This window comes from Doryrhamphus excisus, linkage group LG9, assembly GCF_037039965.1.
Source record: "Doryrhamphus excisus strain RoL-2023G ecotype Guam linkage group LG9, RoL_Dexc_Guam_v1.1, whole genome shotgun sequence".
In the NCBI taxonomy this organism is placed as follows: Eukaryota; Metazoa; Chordata; class Actinopteri; order Syngnathiformes; family Syngnathidae; genus Doryrhamphus; species Doryrhamphus excisus.
The window spans coordinates 17,080,341-17,098,390 of record NC_136365.1 but is presented as its reverse complement, the minus strand read 5'-3'; the positions used below and the strand labels follow the sequence as shown (position 1 = coordinate 17,098,390).

At 42.6% G+C, this 18,050-nt stretch overlaps 4 protein-coding genes across 9 annotated transcripts in view; 1 reads left to right on the top strand and 3 right to left on the bottom strand.

Annotated features, from left to right (window-relative positions):
* The window catches only part of lef1 (lymphoid enhancer-binding factor 1), a 46,116-nt gene extending 37,269 nt beyond the window's left edge, over positions 1–8,847 (top strand). The window contains exons 9-11 of one of the 4 annotated variants that reach the window (XM_058065215.2): positions 1,098–1,140; positions 2,534–2,576; positions 7,721–8,847. In XM_058065215.2, the coding sequence (XP_057921198.1) occupies positions 1,098–1,140; positions 2,534–2,568 (78 nt within the window). In that variant the 3' untranslated portion in view covers positions 2,569–2,576; positions 7,721–8,847. Of the gene's footprint in view, positions 1–1,091; positions 1,141–2,533; positions 2,577–7,720 lie in introns of all 4 variants that reach the window. The other 3 variants (XM_058065214.2, XM_058065212.2, XM_058065210.2) reach the window with 3 other exon arrangements.
* Positions 8,230–11,979, bottom strand: hadh (hydroxyacyl-CoA dehydrogenase). The gene is made up of 8 exons (XM_058065218.2): positions 11,739–11,979; positions 11,078–11,206; positions 10,849–11,006; positions 10,643–10,769; positions 10,361–10,450; positions 10,224–10,296; positions 10,039–10,155; positions 8,230–9,963 (listed from the first exon to the last, which is right to left on the bottom strand). Exons 1-8 carry the CDS (start codon positions 11,853–11,855, stop codon positions 9,845–9,847), a joined length of 930 nt encoding a protein of 309 aa, XP_057921201.2. The 5' UTR covers positions 11,856–11,979; the 3' UTR covers positions 8,230–9,844.
* A 73-nt stretch (positions 11,980–12,052) lies between these two features.
* Positions 12,053–15,388, bottom strand: cyp2u1 (cytochrome P450, family 2, subfamily U, polypeptide 1). Its single transcript, XM_058065208.2, has 5 exons — positions 14,868–15,388; positions 13,922–14,566; positions 13,246–13,407; positions 12,846–13,013; positions 12,053–12,744 (listed from the first exon to the last, which is right to left on the bottom strand). Exons 1-5 carry the CDS (start codon positions 15,277–15,279, stop codon positions 12,515–12,517), a joined length of 1,617 nt encoding a protein of 538 aa, XP_057921191.2. The 5' UTR covers positions 15,280–15,388; the 3' UTR covers positions 12,053–12,514.
* A 489-nt stretch (positions 15,389–15,877) lies between these two features.
* Positions 15,878–18,050, bottom strand: part of sgms2a (sphingomyelin synthase 2a) — a 54,650-nt gene continuing 52,477 nt past the window's right edge. For all 3 annotated transcript variants that reach the window (XM_078793518.1, XM_058070828.2, XM_058070797.2), the window contains 4 exons: positions 17,505–17,622; positions 17,171–17,324; positions 16,551–16,717; positions 15,878–16,475 (listed from right to left, as the gene is read on the bottom strand). In XM_078793518.1, the coding sequence (XP_078649644.1) occupies positions 16,293–16,475; positions 16,551–16,717; positions 17,171–17,324; positions 17,505–17,622 (622 nt within the window). In that variant the 3' untranslated portion in view covers positions 15,878–16,292. The remainder of the gene's footprint in view (positions 16,476–16,550; positions 16,718–17,170; positions 17,325–17,504; positions 17,623–18,050) is intronic.

Here is an 18,050-nt window from a genome sequence, read left to right as displayed (position 1 = left end):
CAGATGTAGCGTGGCATAGTGTCGCCATGTGTTGTGTACTATATGTGTGTGTGTGTGTGTGAGAGAGAAAGAGACATATTTCTGCAAGATTGTGAGCACCAGCTTTTATTAAAAGTGTGGCTCCGGCACTCACGTTCACTCCACCACCAAAAAAGTGCTTTGTGGTGTTTATCTGCCTCCCCTCGGACATCCACGGCATCCCTCCCCCTTTTCAGCCTCCGTGTGCGCCGCTGCCAAGAAAACGCTTCACTGAGAGGGAAGACGCTTTTACAGCCGTGTTTACTAAAGGCTGCTTTATTTGGACACATTTGTGTTATCATCACAACCTGTTATCATCGCATTTAGCTGGTTACTGTTGTGATGGAGCGTCCTGAAACTAACACAGGAAGTTGGGCGATATTTTATCCACCTTACAGCACCTTCCTTAAAGACAGTCACTGTGTGTGTCTCATATTTGCTGTGTGCCGCTTGCAGTCACAGGCAGATTAGCTCATGAATAAGTGGATTAGCAGACTTTGCAGCAGGAAACTAAAGTGCTGCTCATATTTGACTAGAACCACTATACGCCTGCTATCTATACCTATATTCTCCTTCCTCTGTTAGCCCCCCCCTGCACACCCCTTGGGGGTGGGGGGGGTTTAGAGTAAGCTATAAATCCTCGCAAGCACCTTTCCGCTAAGAAAAGTGTAGCTCTTGGTAGTTACGAGCTTAATTAAAGTGAGTATTTTTAATTGCAGTCTATGCTAATATCTCATTAAAAGACGGGGACTTCAAAAGATACAAAGCGGCCATGATGGCAGGGTCCATGGACACTATGCAGACTAACATCTTGGGATATATCGCCTGTTTTAAGTGCGTCAGAGGTCCCAAAATAGTGTATATACGTAAGTATGGTAGCTGTGTTTTGTGTAGCGTGTGGCATTCCCTCTCGGTGTCGGCACTTGGCGGCAGGGTTGCGGAGTGTCAGGGTATGCCGCTGCGATGTCCAGCAGGGGATGAGTGAACATGGCAGTCAGCAGCAGGACATCAGAGTGGTCTAGTGAGCGTGAGTGCTGGAGCCACACTTTATGCGTTCCTCTGTATATTTTTAGGGAAAGAAGAAGAAGCGGAAGAGGGAGAAGATGCAGGAGTCGGCCACAGGTGAGTTGCTTTTCTTAGAACTAGTAAGACGCATAGCACCTTCTCTTCATGCTTGGTCTTAAGACTTCTTCTTTGTGTGCGGTCTTCTTCTCATCCCCGTCCCATATCAGTGTGTTACACCTACTTTTGGGATTAGTCTGTCCTTTTCTTTTGCGACTGTTTGTTTGCCTGCTTGCTCCACACTTCTGCTGACCTAGAGCCTCCTTTCCTACAACTGTGCCACTAATCCATGGAGAATAACAGCTCGAGTCACATGTCTAGTACAGTGGAACCTCCAAAAGACCACCGCAATCTCTGCTGGCAAGCTGCTTCACTTCAAGTTTATTTTTCATAAAGATAACATAGTCATTGAAATGATATTTTACAGAGTGTTAATGTGAATAATAAGGCAAAGTCAGTATTCCATTCTTAATTATTATTGTCCATTTATACTGAGTAGCCTGGACATAGATTAGTGTATGGAACAACCAACTACAAGCTAAATTTGATGACAAAAATTAAGTATTACTTAATAATACAACAACAATATAATGCATGGAATGCAAACAACAAATTGTTGTTTTTATTATTGCTAGCTTGCGTCACGGAAATAAATAAAAGCTATGGAGCAGTGTGAGTGCCCCTTTTGATATCGATTATAAGGTGACAATATTTCTCATTCACGTGAGAACATGTCAGAAGCCAATCAGATGGTGAACTATAGTATAGCTACTCTGTAATACAAATACAATGCAAGTTAATACGGAACCGCACACTATAAACCTTGCAATGCTACCAACCTCGGTGTTCCCAGCATCACTTTATTGTGACTTTTGAGTTTTTTTTCCCCAAGTAGACACTTGTCAGATCAAAACGCAGCCGCTAGCAAAACATGTGATATTAGCATCTAGTTCAGAAATGTACCACTTCTTGCTTTGGAACTCTAAAGCACGGGAACTGTAGTTCTTTTTGTGTACATACAAACAATCTACAGATGTCTGCAACCTATATTAAATGTGGCTTTACGTAATCACACATCAACATAAATGGTTAGTAGTAGCAGCTACAACTGACTATGTTTTATTATTTTTACTTTAGTTTGTTTTCGTTTGTGGACAGAAGTTCAATGGTTAAAATGCTTGTTCCTATATTTTGTCATTGTACTTTTCTTAAAGGTAATATAATAATAATCTCGTATAATCATCAGTGTATCACGACCGAATGACAAGGTCACCAAACTGTGGTTCCGTGTTTGGTATTATTTCAAGTCTAACCTCTTCTTGACCCCTTGAACTTTGGAGGTTCCACTGTTATGTCTGCTCTGTGTAAAACCCAATAGACCGCTAAGATATTTATTTTAGCTGTCCGAAAAAAAAAAAACATCTTTTTAAGCAAAAAATGCCGTTTTCTGCAGGTACAGGACAGAGAATGAAAACGGCGTACATCTGAGACAAATGGTAAGACACACCCCCTCCTATTTATACCTCAACATTACAAGTACTGTAAGAACTGTGGAACACAGACTAATCCTAAAAAAGGTCCATAGTCATTGTGTGTGTGTGTGTATGGTTAAAGCATGTGTATACAAACATGCATGCGCAGGGAATGATGGATGAAAGGGAAGAAAAGATTTGGGATTTTGGTTGGTGCGGCACCCCCCCCCCACCTCCCAACCTTGCTCCATATGGTGTACATGTGTTGCGTCTCTATGGATGTTTTGGCAGGATTTTAATGAGCTGCTTTGCTTTAATAAGATTTCATGGTGTCTATTATGCCCCCCCCCCCTTGACAAAAGGCACGTCGTCGATGTATCGATGTCGAGATGTCAAAGCATCACCTGTGCTTTGGGCTCATTATTTGGCAACTCCATTTATTTGCCTCTTTTAGGTATGTTTTTTTTCGATCTTTGAGAGGATTTTCGTCCTTTCAATTCCTGCCCTGTCAGAGTGCTAGCATCCGTTTATCCCCCCCACCAAAAAAAAAAAAAAAAGCCGGTCAGATGTGACAAATCTGCTCTCTCGTCAAAAAAAAAAAAAAATGTCCACACAATGGCGATCGATTCATGACCCGTTGGCTCCCGAAATTGGGCGGCTTTTCTTTTCTCCCGACGACTTTGGCCACAGTTGGCTTTCAAAGCACTTTATCTCTGATCCAATAATTAGCAGCGCCTTGCCGCGGCGGGATGGACACCCTGGCTGATTCTCAGTGACAGCCTTAAACTAATATGCATAATGCCGAGGATCCTGCCACAACACCCCGAGCCTTCAATTTATGCAGATCCCCACAGAGCTGGATTGAGGTTAGCCCCCGTTTAGACGCCTCCTAAAAAATATATATCTTTAAATGAAGTCGTTTGTTTATTTTCTTTGCCTACCTCGCTTGTATTTTTAGTAACAGTATCTGTGTGCCATCACTTCATTGTACAGGACGGTATTGTGGATTATTTATGGTCTTTCTGTTTATTTCTATGATGAAAGGTGGCTGTTATCATGTACGTGGATAACTGGTGGGAGGATGTTCCAGAAGCAGGCCGTCCTAGTCAAACAAAGCAGACTAAACGTGTACAGCCTGACTCACTCACTGATTCACAGCCATTCTACGATACTCGTATGTTACACGCCTTTAAATTTGGTCGTAAAATGACCCGTGAGTCATGTGACCGAGAGTGGAAGAGCTGCTTTGTCAGTGAATCAGTCTTGGTTTGTTTTGTTTTTTTTTTAACCTTGAATATGTGTGATACCGTTTCGCTTGCTACTGTCCGTCATCGCTGTGTGTTTGCTCTTGTGTCCCGCCCCTTTTTAAATGTGCCCCCACATGCCCGACACCCACTGTACAAACCGGCACCACCAGCGCCTTGTGAGCGACTTAGCTAACAGAAGTGAGTTGGTTGGTCTTCGAGGTTTGTGTTAAAAAGACTGAAAAGATTTATTCCCATGGTTTTATGGGTACGACACAAATCCAAAAATGCTGAGTCGTGTCTAATAGAATGGACCCGCAGAACTGGAACGGTTTGGTGGTTGGAAAAACTCAGCATTTGACCTCAAAAGTTAAACAATTGTTTTTTTTTGTTTTACCTTGTCACTGTTGGAAGCATGAGGTTGACCCAGCAATATTTCACTGTCACGGGTAATATCAACACTAAGAGTGGCGGGAAGTCACGTGAATCCACAATCCTCATTCAGTTTCAGCCTAACACTCCGTTATGTTGAAATCTCCAACAAATATAGGACGCGTTCCATAAACTTGCAGAAATCTTTACAGGGATCTTCTATTCTGTTCATAAAGTAGTTAATAAAAATAATATTTTCATAGTTGGAGCATTGAAAAACCTGTTCATGAATTAGAAAATGCAATTTTTACCATTTATTAGAGCCCTCTAGACATGACATAACACCCCTATAGTCACTTTTACACTCATATTACCCGGTATAGTCGATATAATCACAGAAAATAATCTGTTTATGACATGAATAAGACTTGTGTTAGTTTTGTTTCAATAAATGTGTTCTGGACATGTATTACCATATTTTTCAAATGTAACCTAATTTTTCAAAATTTACTATTATTTACTATTATATTATAATATATTATAAATATTATATGTATTATTATATTATATATATTATTATTATTATTATTTTGTAGTTTTGTTTGTTTCTTGTGATATTATTAATTTCATATTTTCATTTCATTAGGAAATTTTCATTTCAGTAATTAATAATTGTCATTATTAATTACTATTATTTATTATTATATTATAATATATTATAAATATATGTATTATCATATTATATATATTATTATTTATTATTATTTTGTAGTTTTGTTTCTTGTGATATTATGGCTTTAAAAAAGCCTTTTGTCTTTAATATTTCATCTCTATGTTCCTAAAATTAATTTTTGCTCTTTTTTTTTTTTTTTTAGAATTTTTTAGAATGCACCACTAGGCCAAGAAAAAAACAGTAGCTGTCCGCATTTTGGACACCCCTGTCCTCGTCCGTGTTTACCGTTTTTAAGTTTACTGGTTTCCGTTAGGGTGTCACGATACATCGGAATCATCGTCTTGGAGTATGCCCGGTGGGATACATTGTGGTGGTCTACCAACGTTGCGTGTCTGGCGTACTCTTGGAACAGAACGTGTTCCTTGTGGTCCTTCCTTAGACAGGAAGTACAAGGAGGTCGTAAAGCCTCCTCCATGTTTGTTGACATGTGAGGTGCGGCGGCGGCGCTCCTGTTGTTTAGACTGAGCCTCCACGTGGTTTGTTTGCCTTGGCCTGACGGGGGCCCATTGTGTTGCCGGGCAGCACAGCTGCAGTAACAGTATGAGGGTCTTTGTCATGTCTTGTTCGCTTCCTCCCGGTTGGGCGGTGACCTTATCTCTGATGAAGAAGAGGAGGAGGAAGGTATCAGGGCGGCCCGACTTGTTCTACTCAGTCTGCTTGTTAAACGTGAGGCAAAGTTTGGACTCCGCTTCCTGTAACCCCCCCCCCCCCCCCCCCCCCCTCTCCGGTTCTCTCCTCACGGCGGCGGCCTTTAAAGCGAGACCACAGTGAAGGGGCCGGTCATTGTTCAGACTCTTTGAACGTGCCGCAGCGGCTCAGACTGAGCCATGTCGGGGTGGGGGTGGGGGGGCACACGGCCAGACTTCAGCTGTGCGGGCCCCCCATCGTCGCCGCCTCTGATGTGGCCAATGCCTCCCATTAGTCACACCCACACATGCCTCGGCTTTCTGGGCTTTTTAAGGGATGGATGGCCTCGCCTTTTCAGGTTCAAGCCCTTCCTTGTGATGGCATGTAAAAAAAAAAAAAAGGGGTGGGGGGCGCTGAGAAAGTGCTGAGAAGGCTTCCTCCTCTTCCAGGTGCTTTCTTTTATGAACTCGCTCGTTTTATTCCTCCCTCGCGTGACTTTAGCGCCGCTTTGAAAAGGTGTCACCAAACGCAGCTGTGTGCCAAGGTCACCAGCAAGGTCAGACCGTTTCCTCTCTCCGTGCTAAGGTATGGATGTTTGTGTTAGCTGCACACCCTGATTGTGTTGCTTATTTTTCAGGTATGACACCACATGATCCGCTGTTATTAAACCCCAAAGATTACCCTGGGGTTCCCAGGGTGGGAAGCTAGCATGTATGCTAACTGAACCACCTATGGCTGCTTTAAAAGACTCATTTGTCTGCTGTTTTCCTTTTTTACCGTCAACCAAACAAACACCATAACCGCATGGAGAGTTTGGGGGGGGGGGGTGTTAGGTCGTGAGCAAGGATGCTTAGAAAGAGGCGTGTCTTTCCCAGCTGCAGCCTCCTTTGATTCGGCACAGAGAGGTGAAAGCGGTGATTGAGATGCGAGGCCGTGCCAGTTATCTTAACCTCCCACACTTCAAAAGTTTGTCCCACTCAGTGTGTATGAGTGTGTGTGTGTGTGTGTGTGTGTCTGAACAGAGGAACATTTCATTTCCTGCAAAAAAAAAAAAGGCTAGTCGGCATTCCTGAGCGGCGCTGAGGGAGGAGGCGGAGTAAAAGAGAGGAGGGGTCAAGTTGCTCCTGAATCCCGCTGTTTGTGTCGGCTGGACCTTGTGAAGTGTTGGCTTGGTGCCCCCCCCCCCCTCCCTCACACACACGCCTTTCCCGTAGCAGGAAGGCCGCAGTGTTTCATGTCTGTGGCGGCATTGGGACGAGGAGGAGGAGGAGGAGGAGGAAGAAAGTGGCACGGTCGAGCGTTGAGATGAAAGGCGGTAGAGAGTAGAGAGGGCGGTATAGGTATATATACTGTACTTGTGACAGGAGCGCTCACTCTGTCATTTTTGTCTTGTCTGTTCCCTTTCCTGCACATGTGGTAAAGACGTATTTGACTTGCTAACAAACCCAACTTTAAAAGTAACTTTATTTTAGTTGCGATGCCATACGGGTCCACCTATGCCTCAGCATCACCACCATCATCATCAGCGATTCTATTTGATGGTCCAAAATAACTCGTCTGCTTGTCTTGAACTGAAGCTAACTGTTTAGCATAAACCAGGTCACAACTTTTTGGGAGGATTTTAGTCATTTGCTGTGAGGAGGAGGAATAAGGCATGAATGTATATTCATAGTATTATTATAGTAGAATATTCATTTATAATGGATATAAATATTTAGTTTAAATGTTATTTATATTTAAAAAAATATAGTAAAATTATATTAAATGTGTTGTTTTATTACTAATTAAATTGCTTAAAAAAATATTTTTTTCCCCCAACCCTAATGCCCGTTTTAGTGACGGCAGTCCACTTCCTGTTTGCTTCCTGTTTACTAGTTGGGTATGAATAGGTGGCGCCCTCTGCTGCTATCAAGGAGTGCTTTAAAATGTGGCAACTATACCACATGACCATGAAACTTTATAGCCCACTTTGAAGGAATGAGTGGGCGTGGCTTAAAAGGCTACAAGGCTGTAGACCACCCTCGTGTTAGACCGCATCAAAGATGGCCGGCCCACATCCTGTCACTGACCTCTGACCTCAACCACGCTTGCAGCAAAGGCTTCTTTCTACTGCGTCAGTTGTTTACGTGAATGTGTTGCCATGACGACATTCTCTTGATTGACTGCTTTTTTTTTTTTTTCATACGTTGCAGGAGGAAAACGTAACAACTTCTCCACATGCAAAGCCAAGGCAGCAGCTACGGGGCCTCTGCTGGAGATGGAGGCCTGCTAAGATTCCATACTGATCCTATACTCCCACTTATTACCTGACACCCCATCCCCACCCACCCCCACCACTATACCACCACTCTGTAAAACAGTAACCCCCCTGCACTCCCCCTGCTGGAGAGACATTGAACTGAACACGACAATCACCATTGGAGCACACGCTCACTCTGTCACCCACTCACACTCCATTTAAGTTATTGTAAGTTATTTGTCACCTCTTATGTGTGCTTTGTTAGCCCCCTCCCCGCGCCCCCCCCCCCCCCCCTCCTCACTGGATTCTTGAGACCATTTTTGGGGTTGAGAGCGACCAAACACCTCTTGTAGATTGCACTAAGGAGCATGGAGGGATCTCATCTACCGTTTTTAAGTTGGACCAGCCAATGTTATCATTTTATTGACTTTTTGAGCCCTTTGTTTGTAATGTGTATTTTGGTTGTTTTTTTTTTTTAATAAATATATAGTGCGATATGATAAGCTTTGGACACAGGAAAGCCATTTTTTCTTGTTGAAGCATCTTGCAGAAAATGGAACCTTCTTTTTTTTTGATAACTTTGTAAGGACAAGGTCAGATGTCAAATAACGCTCAGCGTGTGTGCGTGCGTGTTTTTCAGGATATTGTCAATTTTCTTGGTATTTTTGCAGGCAACATTACGACATGCAGGTGAGAGTAAGGCCTATATTTTATTGTTGGACAAAAACAAAAAAGACAAATGAAGCAGATATATATATTTACCCCAGCACTTGGCAGTCTGTCTTTTATTGCAATGGACCTTTTTGTCTTTAGTTCTTCTTCTGGTAGCAAATAGTGTGCTCGGTTTTGTTTTTTTTAAATCCCTTTCTCCCCATGCAAGCATCTCTGTAATATTTTGATTCTCTATTTTACTATTCCTCCATGATGATGATGATGATGAATTTCTCTTTGTGTTGATATAATTTCAGGTCACTGTCATCTTGGGAGTAGCACTTTGCTTCCCAAGTGGTCATATTTGAACTGTTTCACTTGTTTTTGTTTTTTTAAGAAAAAAATAAAAAGGCACCATTTGCTCATTTGGTTCACGTGTAATGGTGTAGACGCCTACTTTGGGGATTCATTAAATGAAGATTGATACTTAAACTTACACATTTAAAGTTAAAAGGTTGTAGAAAACTGGTATGTTTAAACGTCAATTACATTCACAGGAACAGCAGCACCATCTTGTGTTCGCTTTGGGAATGGCAGGGATGCTCACACCTTTTCCGGCCTGCCAGCTACTTTTAAAATGACCAGGTCACAAAGATCTACCTTCTACTATAAATATAGAAAATGTATGTACTATATGTAGTATTTATGTACGTTATACATGGATATCAAGAGTGAATGCAAGTCAAAATGATATACCGCTTTCTATAAAACAACCAGTACACTTTGCAATGCTAATGTAAACACCAAATAAGTAGTTCTCATTCAGTTTCTAAGTAAATAAAGAAGAGGAAAGTACTATATATAATTTTATAATAAAATTAAGTTGAATTAGAGATATAACTCATCCCACTGAGTTAGTCTATAACTAATCAGATTAATAAAGATGAAGGTTGCATGTTTAGCTTCAAACGGCGCGGGGGAACAAGATCTTAATGTCAGCTGACTGATGTCATATGACCCAAACTACCATGGCGATCTCCCGGTAACTTGCAATCAACGTTAGGGGCACCCTTGATGTAGTAGTGGTCAAGAATGTGTTACTCAATAAATACAAAATTAAGAATACTAAAACTATTATGAGCATGGTTTATTTGTTGAAACACATTTTACCTATATAAATATTGAAACAAATCACTATGTCCTTTTTACCACAGATGTATAATTTATAAAGGTTAAATTCTGTCATAAATGTAATTGAATGAGTATGGCGTGTATTAGAGTAAAGCTCATTTATTTTTAATGACTAATTGAGATTTTTTCTAACGCTACTTTCAGTCATCAGGTAAGTCAAGTCATCATTTAGTCACCTGGTCATTGAAGCACAAGGCACATCATCGTAAGTCCCTCCAACGTTGTGGCGGTGAGGTTACTTGTACTTGTAGAATCCTTCTCCCGTCTTTTTGCCAAATTTACCCTCAGCAACCAACTTGTTGAGCAAGTCGCTTTGGCCAAAGAGCGGGTTGTTGGGGTCCATTTGGCTCCACCCTGATCACATGACAAGACATTGTAGGACGTTCACACCGCATCGGAATAAAAATAACGTTTTATGTGAGCACTAACCGTCCATGATGAACTTGGCTGTGTCCAATCCAACGTAGTCCAGCAGCTCGAAGGGTCCCATTGGATAACCGGCGCCCAGCTTCATGGCGATGTCGATGTCTTCCTTGGAGCCGTGACCTGAAAATGGAGTCTTAGTTTTCTCGCTTATAAGATCAATATTGTCAATAAACGGGTCCGTCTCGCACCTCTCTCGTGCAGACGGATGGCCTCCATCATGTAGGGGACGAGGAGGCGGTTGACGATGAATCCTGGTGTATCCTAAACGTGGCCGTGGTGGATCTATTAGATGTTACTTCTCACCTTCCGAATGAGAACGTCTTACCTTGCAGGACACGGTGGTCTTGCCCAGCGCTTTGCCGAAGTTCAGGAGGGAATCAAACGTCTCCTGGCTTGTCGCAGACGTCCCAATGACCTGCAAAGGGAAGGGGGAGACACATCTTCATGTCTTAGGGATCACAAAGAAATATTTACTGTACACAGACAACAGTTTACTCAACTGAAGAGAGTACCAGGCATTGTGTGGTGGTTGAAGGTGTGGCATGCCCTTTAGTGTTTTTCCTATCGCTAACCATGTGTTACATGTGGCGTTGAAGAAGAGGTGTACCTCAACAAGCTTCATCATGGGGACGGGGTTGAAGAAGTGCAGGCCGCCAAAGCGGTCCAGCCTGGTGGTGGCGCTAGCGATGTCCATGATGGGCAGCGAAGACGTGTTACTGGCAAAGATGGTGTGTCTGAAAAGACGGATAAAAAAACGAGAGTAGTTACAAACAAAAGCAGACATGATGTCATTCAAATGTTAGAGACGCTTACTTCGGGGCCACCTTGTCCAGCCCGGCGAAAAGATCCTGTTTGATTTGAAGATTCTCCACGATGGCCTCCAGCACCAGATCAGTGCTCTGGACTGCAGAGGCGGTGTCTGTGGAGGTGGAGATGTTCTGGAGGGCCTTCTGGATGAAGGCCTCACCGGCCTGGAATATGTAAACATCTCACATGAGCACTTTGCCGCCTGTGCGCCGTAAAAATACCAAGCGGGACCGACCTCTGGCGTATCGGCGTACTTCTTCTTCACCACTCTCTTCAAGCTGGCCTCCATGCCCTTCACAGACTTCTTCAAAATGGTGTCTGACGTGTCCACCAGTGTCACTTGGTGGCCTGTGGTTGCGGCAACCTTTGGAGTTGAAAAATGTTATTATAAACACTACCTGCAAAAGTTAATGAATATTTATTTACATGGAATAAATCATTTCTATAGCAAAGCAGAAACTGCTGTATGTGTTTTTCTACTATGAATGCTATTGGGGATAAACACAATCATAAACAGTGCAAACTAAAAAGTGTAGATGAAAGTAGATGAATAAAATAAAAGTTGTTGATGTGAAACAGCAAAAAAAAATGTTGGGCGGAAGTTGACGGCCGTTGCATTAAAACAGCGTAAGGGTGGCATCTGGTGGCTACATAATGTAACTGCAGTGTTGGAAGTTTACTTTAAACTTTACTGAATTAATAATAAATGCCGAGACACAAACCCACAACTGCCCTTATGTAGTAATAAAAATATATAATGAGAATTATGACATTTGCAAAAAGTGTACATGCAGTCATATACGAGAGCTCAACAAGCTCGACTCTCGAGTTGCCACTCGTTAGCTGGACTCTGGCTTCGTGGCTAACATAATAAAATATATTTTCGGCCTACTAACCTGAGCAATTCCGGCACCCATTTGTCCTCCTCCGATAATGACAACATGTTTAATGGCGGCACTCCTAAAAGACGAGGAGGAGAAACCTCTGCACAGTTGATGAGTAAAGAAAGCCATAGCGATACGAAGCAAGCAGCCGGCTAGCTCGCTAGCTAGCTAACGCACGTACAGACCGGAAGTAGTCCACTAATAGAGGACGGTCGACGGTCACGTGACACACCGCATGACTTTTCACCTGGATTGTTGACGTAACAAGTCAATATTTAGCTCAGGTTAAACGTTCAAACGCTCGCCACACAATTTGTGTGTCACCTTAATCCACATAAACTGCATAAAAAAATATTTGTAAATATTGACCCAAAATATCATGTTGCAAAGTGCTAAAAATATTTTCCTAAATACTTTATTATGTTGTTCATCAGTTATCACTTAATACGTACTGTATTATATATAAATATATTTTGTGTGCTTCTTTCATTATTAAAAAAAAATCCCTATGAAAACATTTTCAAAAAAATATTTATTTAAATTTTATTTATTTATTTATTTTGAATGGTAAAAGTAGATAAATTAAGTGATAATTAATTATTACAGTATAAGTCATGTATAAGCACTTCTTTAAGTACACCTGCCTATTGAGATTCAACACAGCAATTCTGCTCCGAGGTATGAATGTAACATGTTTACTATTACTGTGGATCTACTTTGCATTGGTGTACAACTGTACTGCATCATATTGGCATTACCTTATTTAGAGACACAAGAGTTGTACTTAATTAAATGTCCTGCACATCATTACGACTGTCTCTGTATCCCAGCGTCATTTCTAATCGAGGGCTCACAGACACAGAAAAGGGGCATGGCGCCAGCGTCAGTCCGAAGCGTCCGTGCATGGGAGGAGGCGGCGTTCCCACCGGGAGTCTGAAAGTGAAGGCTTGCAGTAAGCTGGTGACCATGAGGAAGAGCTCCATCTTGGCCAGCTGCTCCCCCATGCACACCCTGCGACCTGTCTCACAAACACACACACACACACACACAAGACAGAGCAACAGATATGATTATTTAATCACATTTACATACTCACATGGAGGAGGATGGGTAACGTACCGATCCCAAACGGCATGAAGCAATCTTTCCTGACCAACTTCCCGTGGTCATCCAAGAAGCGCTCCGGCTTGAAGCTGTCAGGGTCGTCCCACACAGTGGGGTCTCGATGAGCGGACCACAGATTGGGCAAAATAACTGTTCCCTGTGGAATGGTGTAACCTCGGAAGTCTGCAAATACAGCAATAACAAGGGCTGGCTAAAAATATAGTAAATAATTTAATAAAGGTAAATAACATCAATGTACTATCAATTGTATTTAATAGAAATACAGTCAATCTTTTAAAGCTGTATAAATGTATGAATTCATTCATCAAGTTTCAGTAAAATACCTATAATTATAATGATTATCTAAAGATATCTTGCATATATTTTAGCATGTCTTCAATGTGTGGCAAGTGACCTGTGGTCTTGGACGCCATGTGTGGAATTCCTAGAGGAACCACAGAGGTCAGCCTCTGGACCTCCATGATGGTGGCCTCTGTGAAGGGCAAACATCCCCTGTCTGTCAAAGATGGGACACGATGTCTTCCCACGACCTTGTCCAGCTCTGTTTGGACTTTCTCTGAGTGAAAAATCACAGTAAATATGTGTTAATGCAGACGTTTGCATGATTTCAGGACATTATTTACTAGAACAATCCTTATTTGGAAAAATCTTCATATATTTTGTCATTAAAAACCATGCACTATACATGAGGACATTTTGTTTGGAAAAAAAAACACTTAATTCCAAAAAAAAAAAAAAACTCTAGTAGTGGTAGTACGGGTAGTACAAAATTTGACCACTTGAGGGCGGCAAAAACAAGCTTTAAAAACGCATACCATCATTATAATAATAAAATTGGACATTTTACGTGTCAGCGAGAACCATATTTTACTAAAACTAAAAAGCAACAATTTCCTGTTAGAAATGTTTCATATTCAGTCAAAAGTGTTGCCTTAAGACAGCAAACTAGTGGAGAAAGAATGAACAAGGCCTCTGCTGGTTGCAGCCTACTCGTGCACTATATTTGGCCTAATTTAGCTGCACACAATTAGCTGATTCCCATCCCTTATTGCAAGTAAACTACTCCTTACTTTGAACGTCAGGATGCACGACCATGTAGAGGAGGACCCACAGGACAGAGTTGGTGGTTGTGTCAGTGCCTGCTATAAAAAGATCTCCAATGATGTAGAAGAGGTAGTCTTCACTAAAGCTGCTGTCCTCCACTCCGGCATCCCTCTGAGCCAACATCTCCACCAAGTACATGTCCACAAGATCCCTAGGATTCCCCGGGTCCAGTGTGTCCCGGTGCTTGGCAATAATCCTCTTCAGGAACGCCGTGATGTCACCCTCCACCTGGCGGAGCTCCTTGAAGACTCCAAAGGGCAAGTGGTAAAGCAGTGGGAAGATGTTGATGAGGATGGCGGGGCTGTTGACACAAAGCTCAAGGCCTCGCATCATCAGGGCCAGCAGGGCGCCGAACTGGCGGTCGTCGTGGTGGAAGCGCTGTCCCAAAGCGAGGGAGCAGATGACATTGGAGACGGCGTTGCTTATGAGCGGAGTCAAGTCCACAGCAGGCTTCTTCTCTTGTAGTCGTAGCAGCTCACTTTTGACGGTGGCCAAACCTTGAAGGATGCACGGCTCCAAACTCAGCTTCCCCAGGCCGAAGGTCCGCAGTGACGCGTGGCAGAACTTGCGATGTTTTCTCCATACTGGTCCATATGGTGCAAAGACTATTCCTTGTATTGAGAAGAAGGCTAATATAGTCATTAATGTAAACATAGAACTGCATTGACTCTCAAACTGTAGAATGATGCTGGGCTGGTTCTATCTAGTGGGAGTCAGCATCAAAATAGATTTTTTTTAAATATTATAACAAAAATGTTAAGAGACTCACTGATTCAGGAAAATGATAATGGAATCTGGTAAAACTCATAAATTTATGATAAAAATTGTGAGTGTAATTTCGGACCAATTGGCTAACTTTTATATTGTCATGAAAACATCAAGTGATGATTAATGAGAGCTCCCTCCATTTACCTTTGCGTTTGGTCATGAGCGTCACCGTAGGGATATCCGGCCTGTCTGAGAACACTTCCGGGTGGTTGAGGAGGGCATCCCTGATGACGTCACAGCCGTTCAGCACCACAATCAGTTGGCTGCCCACAAACAGGCTGAAGACGTTACCGTACACGGCGGCTTGTTCCGTTAACCCGATCACGGGTGTCGTGGCAGCGCCGTTCGACGCCTTTCCGAACCGCCTTCTAATAAAAGACGGGATGAGAAAGGCGCCATAGTTGCCCACTATCGGCCAAGGTTTCGGACCGGGAGGGAGGTTTGCTAGGTGGCGTCGTTTGAGGTGGAGTTGAAGTAAATAATACACAATTACTAAGACGATAAAAGCCACTATATTTGCTTCTGACAGCAGCGAGTTGCTCCAAAGTGAGAGCATAGTGTGGCAACTACGGCAAAACTGAACTCTGTGGTCTCAAACACTGTGCCATCGTTGTTTTCTAATGTCAACAGTACGGACAGAGGTACTGCTTCATGTACTTCCTGGGTTGTTGCCTAATGCTAATCTCCTATTGGTGGACCGAGAAATGGCCTGCGCTGATTGGTTGGTTGATGGATGGGCAACCTCAGTTGGTTTACCCTGGTATTTTACACTTAGCTGCCATCATATTCTAATACAATAACCTTTATTAGTACAAAATGACGAAAGTAATGAGTTAAACAGGAACATAAAAATTATTTTTATAGGTGTCCTATCGGGACGAATGATTCATGGTCAACCAATTCCAACTTGTCAACAAAGAGAAGCGTTTATTAGCCTATGCCAGCTAGCTTTTATTATCGTACTACTATAGGCAGAAAAACGTTTACCTTTAGCTGTTAAGTTGTCACATTTATTCAGGATATAATAGACACCACAGTAGAATAAGAGATTTATTAAAAATGCAACTTAGTAGCATTATTACTGCCTCTGCTAAACAGAAAGCCTGATAGGGAGACTTGCAATATATGCACTCTTGTTTTGTTAAAATTCCCAGAATAAAAGCATCAGTATATGTTGTCATGATTCGTGAGTAAAAACAAGACATGTTTACTTTAATTTAGTTTAATTCAATGTAAATATCATGGAAATGATACACACACATTGAGGGATTGGAATTAATAAAAGTCTTCATTGACTTTTAAAGGCAGTTTTGGTACATATAATGACACTGAACCCACTAAGGCACCTTGTGACACTGATAGCGAGGTCATTCAATAACAAATTTGGTAGTGTAGTCGGTTCACAAATGCTCTAGAAGGTGCTGGCTGGCACAAGTATCAGTTGTACATAAACAGAGAAAAAGATAAATTACAACAGCAAAAGACCAGACAGACAGACAGACAAAGCGTGATGAATCTTGTTCATTAAAAACAGCAATGCGGAACCTCTCGTCAACCAGTGAATCACGGTCACTCATCCCGTGTGCTCTGTACGATGGAATATTTCTTACAGGGGTTCTTCAGGCAGGCGGGGGCCCAGCTGACAGGCCAGCCATACACGCACGGCACAGCTGTGTGCACGTTCCTCTCCATGAAGTTGAACAGAGGGTTCCACCAGACATTGGTGAGGTAGTTGTTAGGGGAGCACTGACACTGCACACAGAATAAAATTCATTCAACAAAATATTATAATTCATATTCATTATAGTGAAGATTCTACACACAGACCTGTGCGTTGGCCATGGTGTGGTACCACCAGAAAAGGCGTGTTGTGACAAAATAGGCCACTACTACGTCCACGCTGTAATGCTCGTGTCCCACCAGAATGCACACCACGCCCACGGCGCTCAGCAGCCAGCACATCACATGATACCACCAGAAGGATCGAGGGGAGTCTGGAAAAGACACACACATGGCGACAACTTCCTGACACTATGTTGATGATATAGCGTTCATTCATTCATTCGATACACATATAATCGGTGCACAGTCAAAAGTATGTAGCGACACCTGTGGCCAAACATTAAAAACATTACAGTCACAACAATAAGTAAAAAACTAATATTTTGTCCGGCCCGTGCAGCTAAATAAGCTAACCAAAATGTTAGAAACAGCTAATGCAGTAAAGTTGTGCAAGCTACACTAACTGTCAAATAGGCACCATGCTCTACATAAAAGAATTACATTTTCTTTTTTTTTTTTAATAATAATAATAAAAAAAAGACATTTTCTGACCGTAACAGATAGCCAGTATGTGTTGGTGTCCGAGTGCAGGACAAGAATGGAAACCCGCTCAGACAAATTCATATATAATTCATGGCCAACAGCGTTGCTTTAGAGCGACTCACATTCCTTGATGAACAGGTAGGTGAGGGTGAGCATCACCGTATGGCCGCTGAACAGGAAGTCTCCGCACATTATGTGGGACTTGGTAATGGACAGGCCAGCGCCGGAGATCAGCCGCAGGATTCTCTGAAACTTTGCATGAAAGTCTCCGTACAGCTGATGGGAAGGACATAAGAGGACCTCATCAGAGCAGGAGAGGACAATGATCTCATAAGGAGTGTGATGAGGCCGTTCAACATACTGTGCTATTAATAAACTACTGTAGAGGATAAATCACTTTGTGAACGGTGCTTAAAAATATGTCCCATTAGGAGGACTAAGACCAGTGTGCATCACCTTGGGTGCACAAGTCATGTGCATGCCAGGGACAGGCAGGATGGTGATGTACATGGTGATACAGCGGTACAAGTACAAGGTGCCCAGCAGGAAGAAGTAGCGTCTGCACACGATGGACCTGAAATGGAAAATATCAAAGAATACAATAAAAAAAACATGTTTATTTCTCCAGTGCAATTTTTTGGAATAATGCTTAATAAGGGGCTGCACGGTGGTCTAGTGGTTAGCGCACAGACCTCACAGCTAGGAGACCCGAGTTCAATCCCACCCTCGGCCATCTCTGTGTGGAGTTTGCATGTTCTCCCCGTGCATGCGTGGGTTTTCTCCGGGTACTCCGGTTTCCTCCCACATTCCAAAAACATGCTAGGTTAATTGGCAATTCCAAATTGTCCATAGGTATGAATGTGTGTGTGAATGGTTGTCTATATGTGTCCTGTGATTGGCTGGCCACCAGTCCAGGGTGTACACCGCCTCTCGCACGAAGACAGCTGGGATAGGCTCCAGCACCCCCCGCGACCCTCGTGAGGATAAGCGGTAGAAAATGAA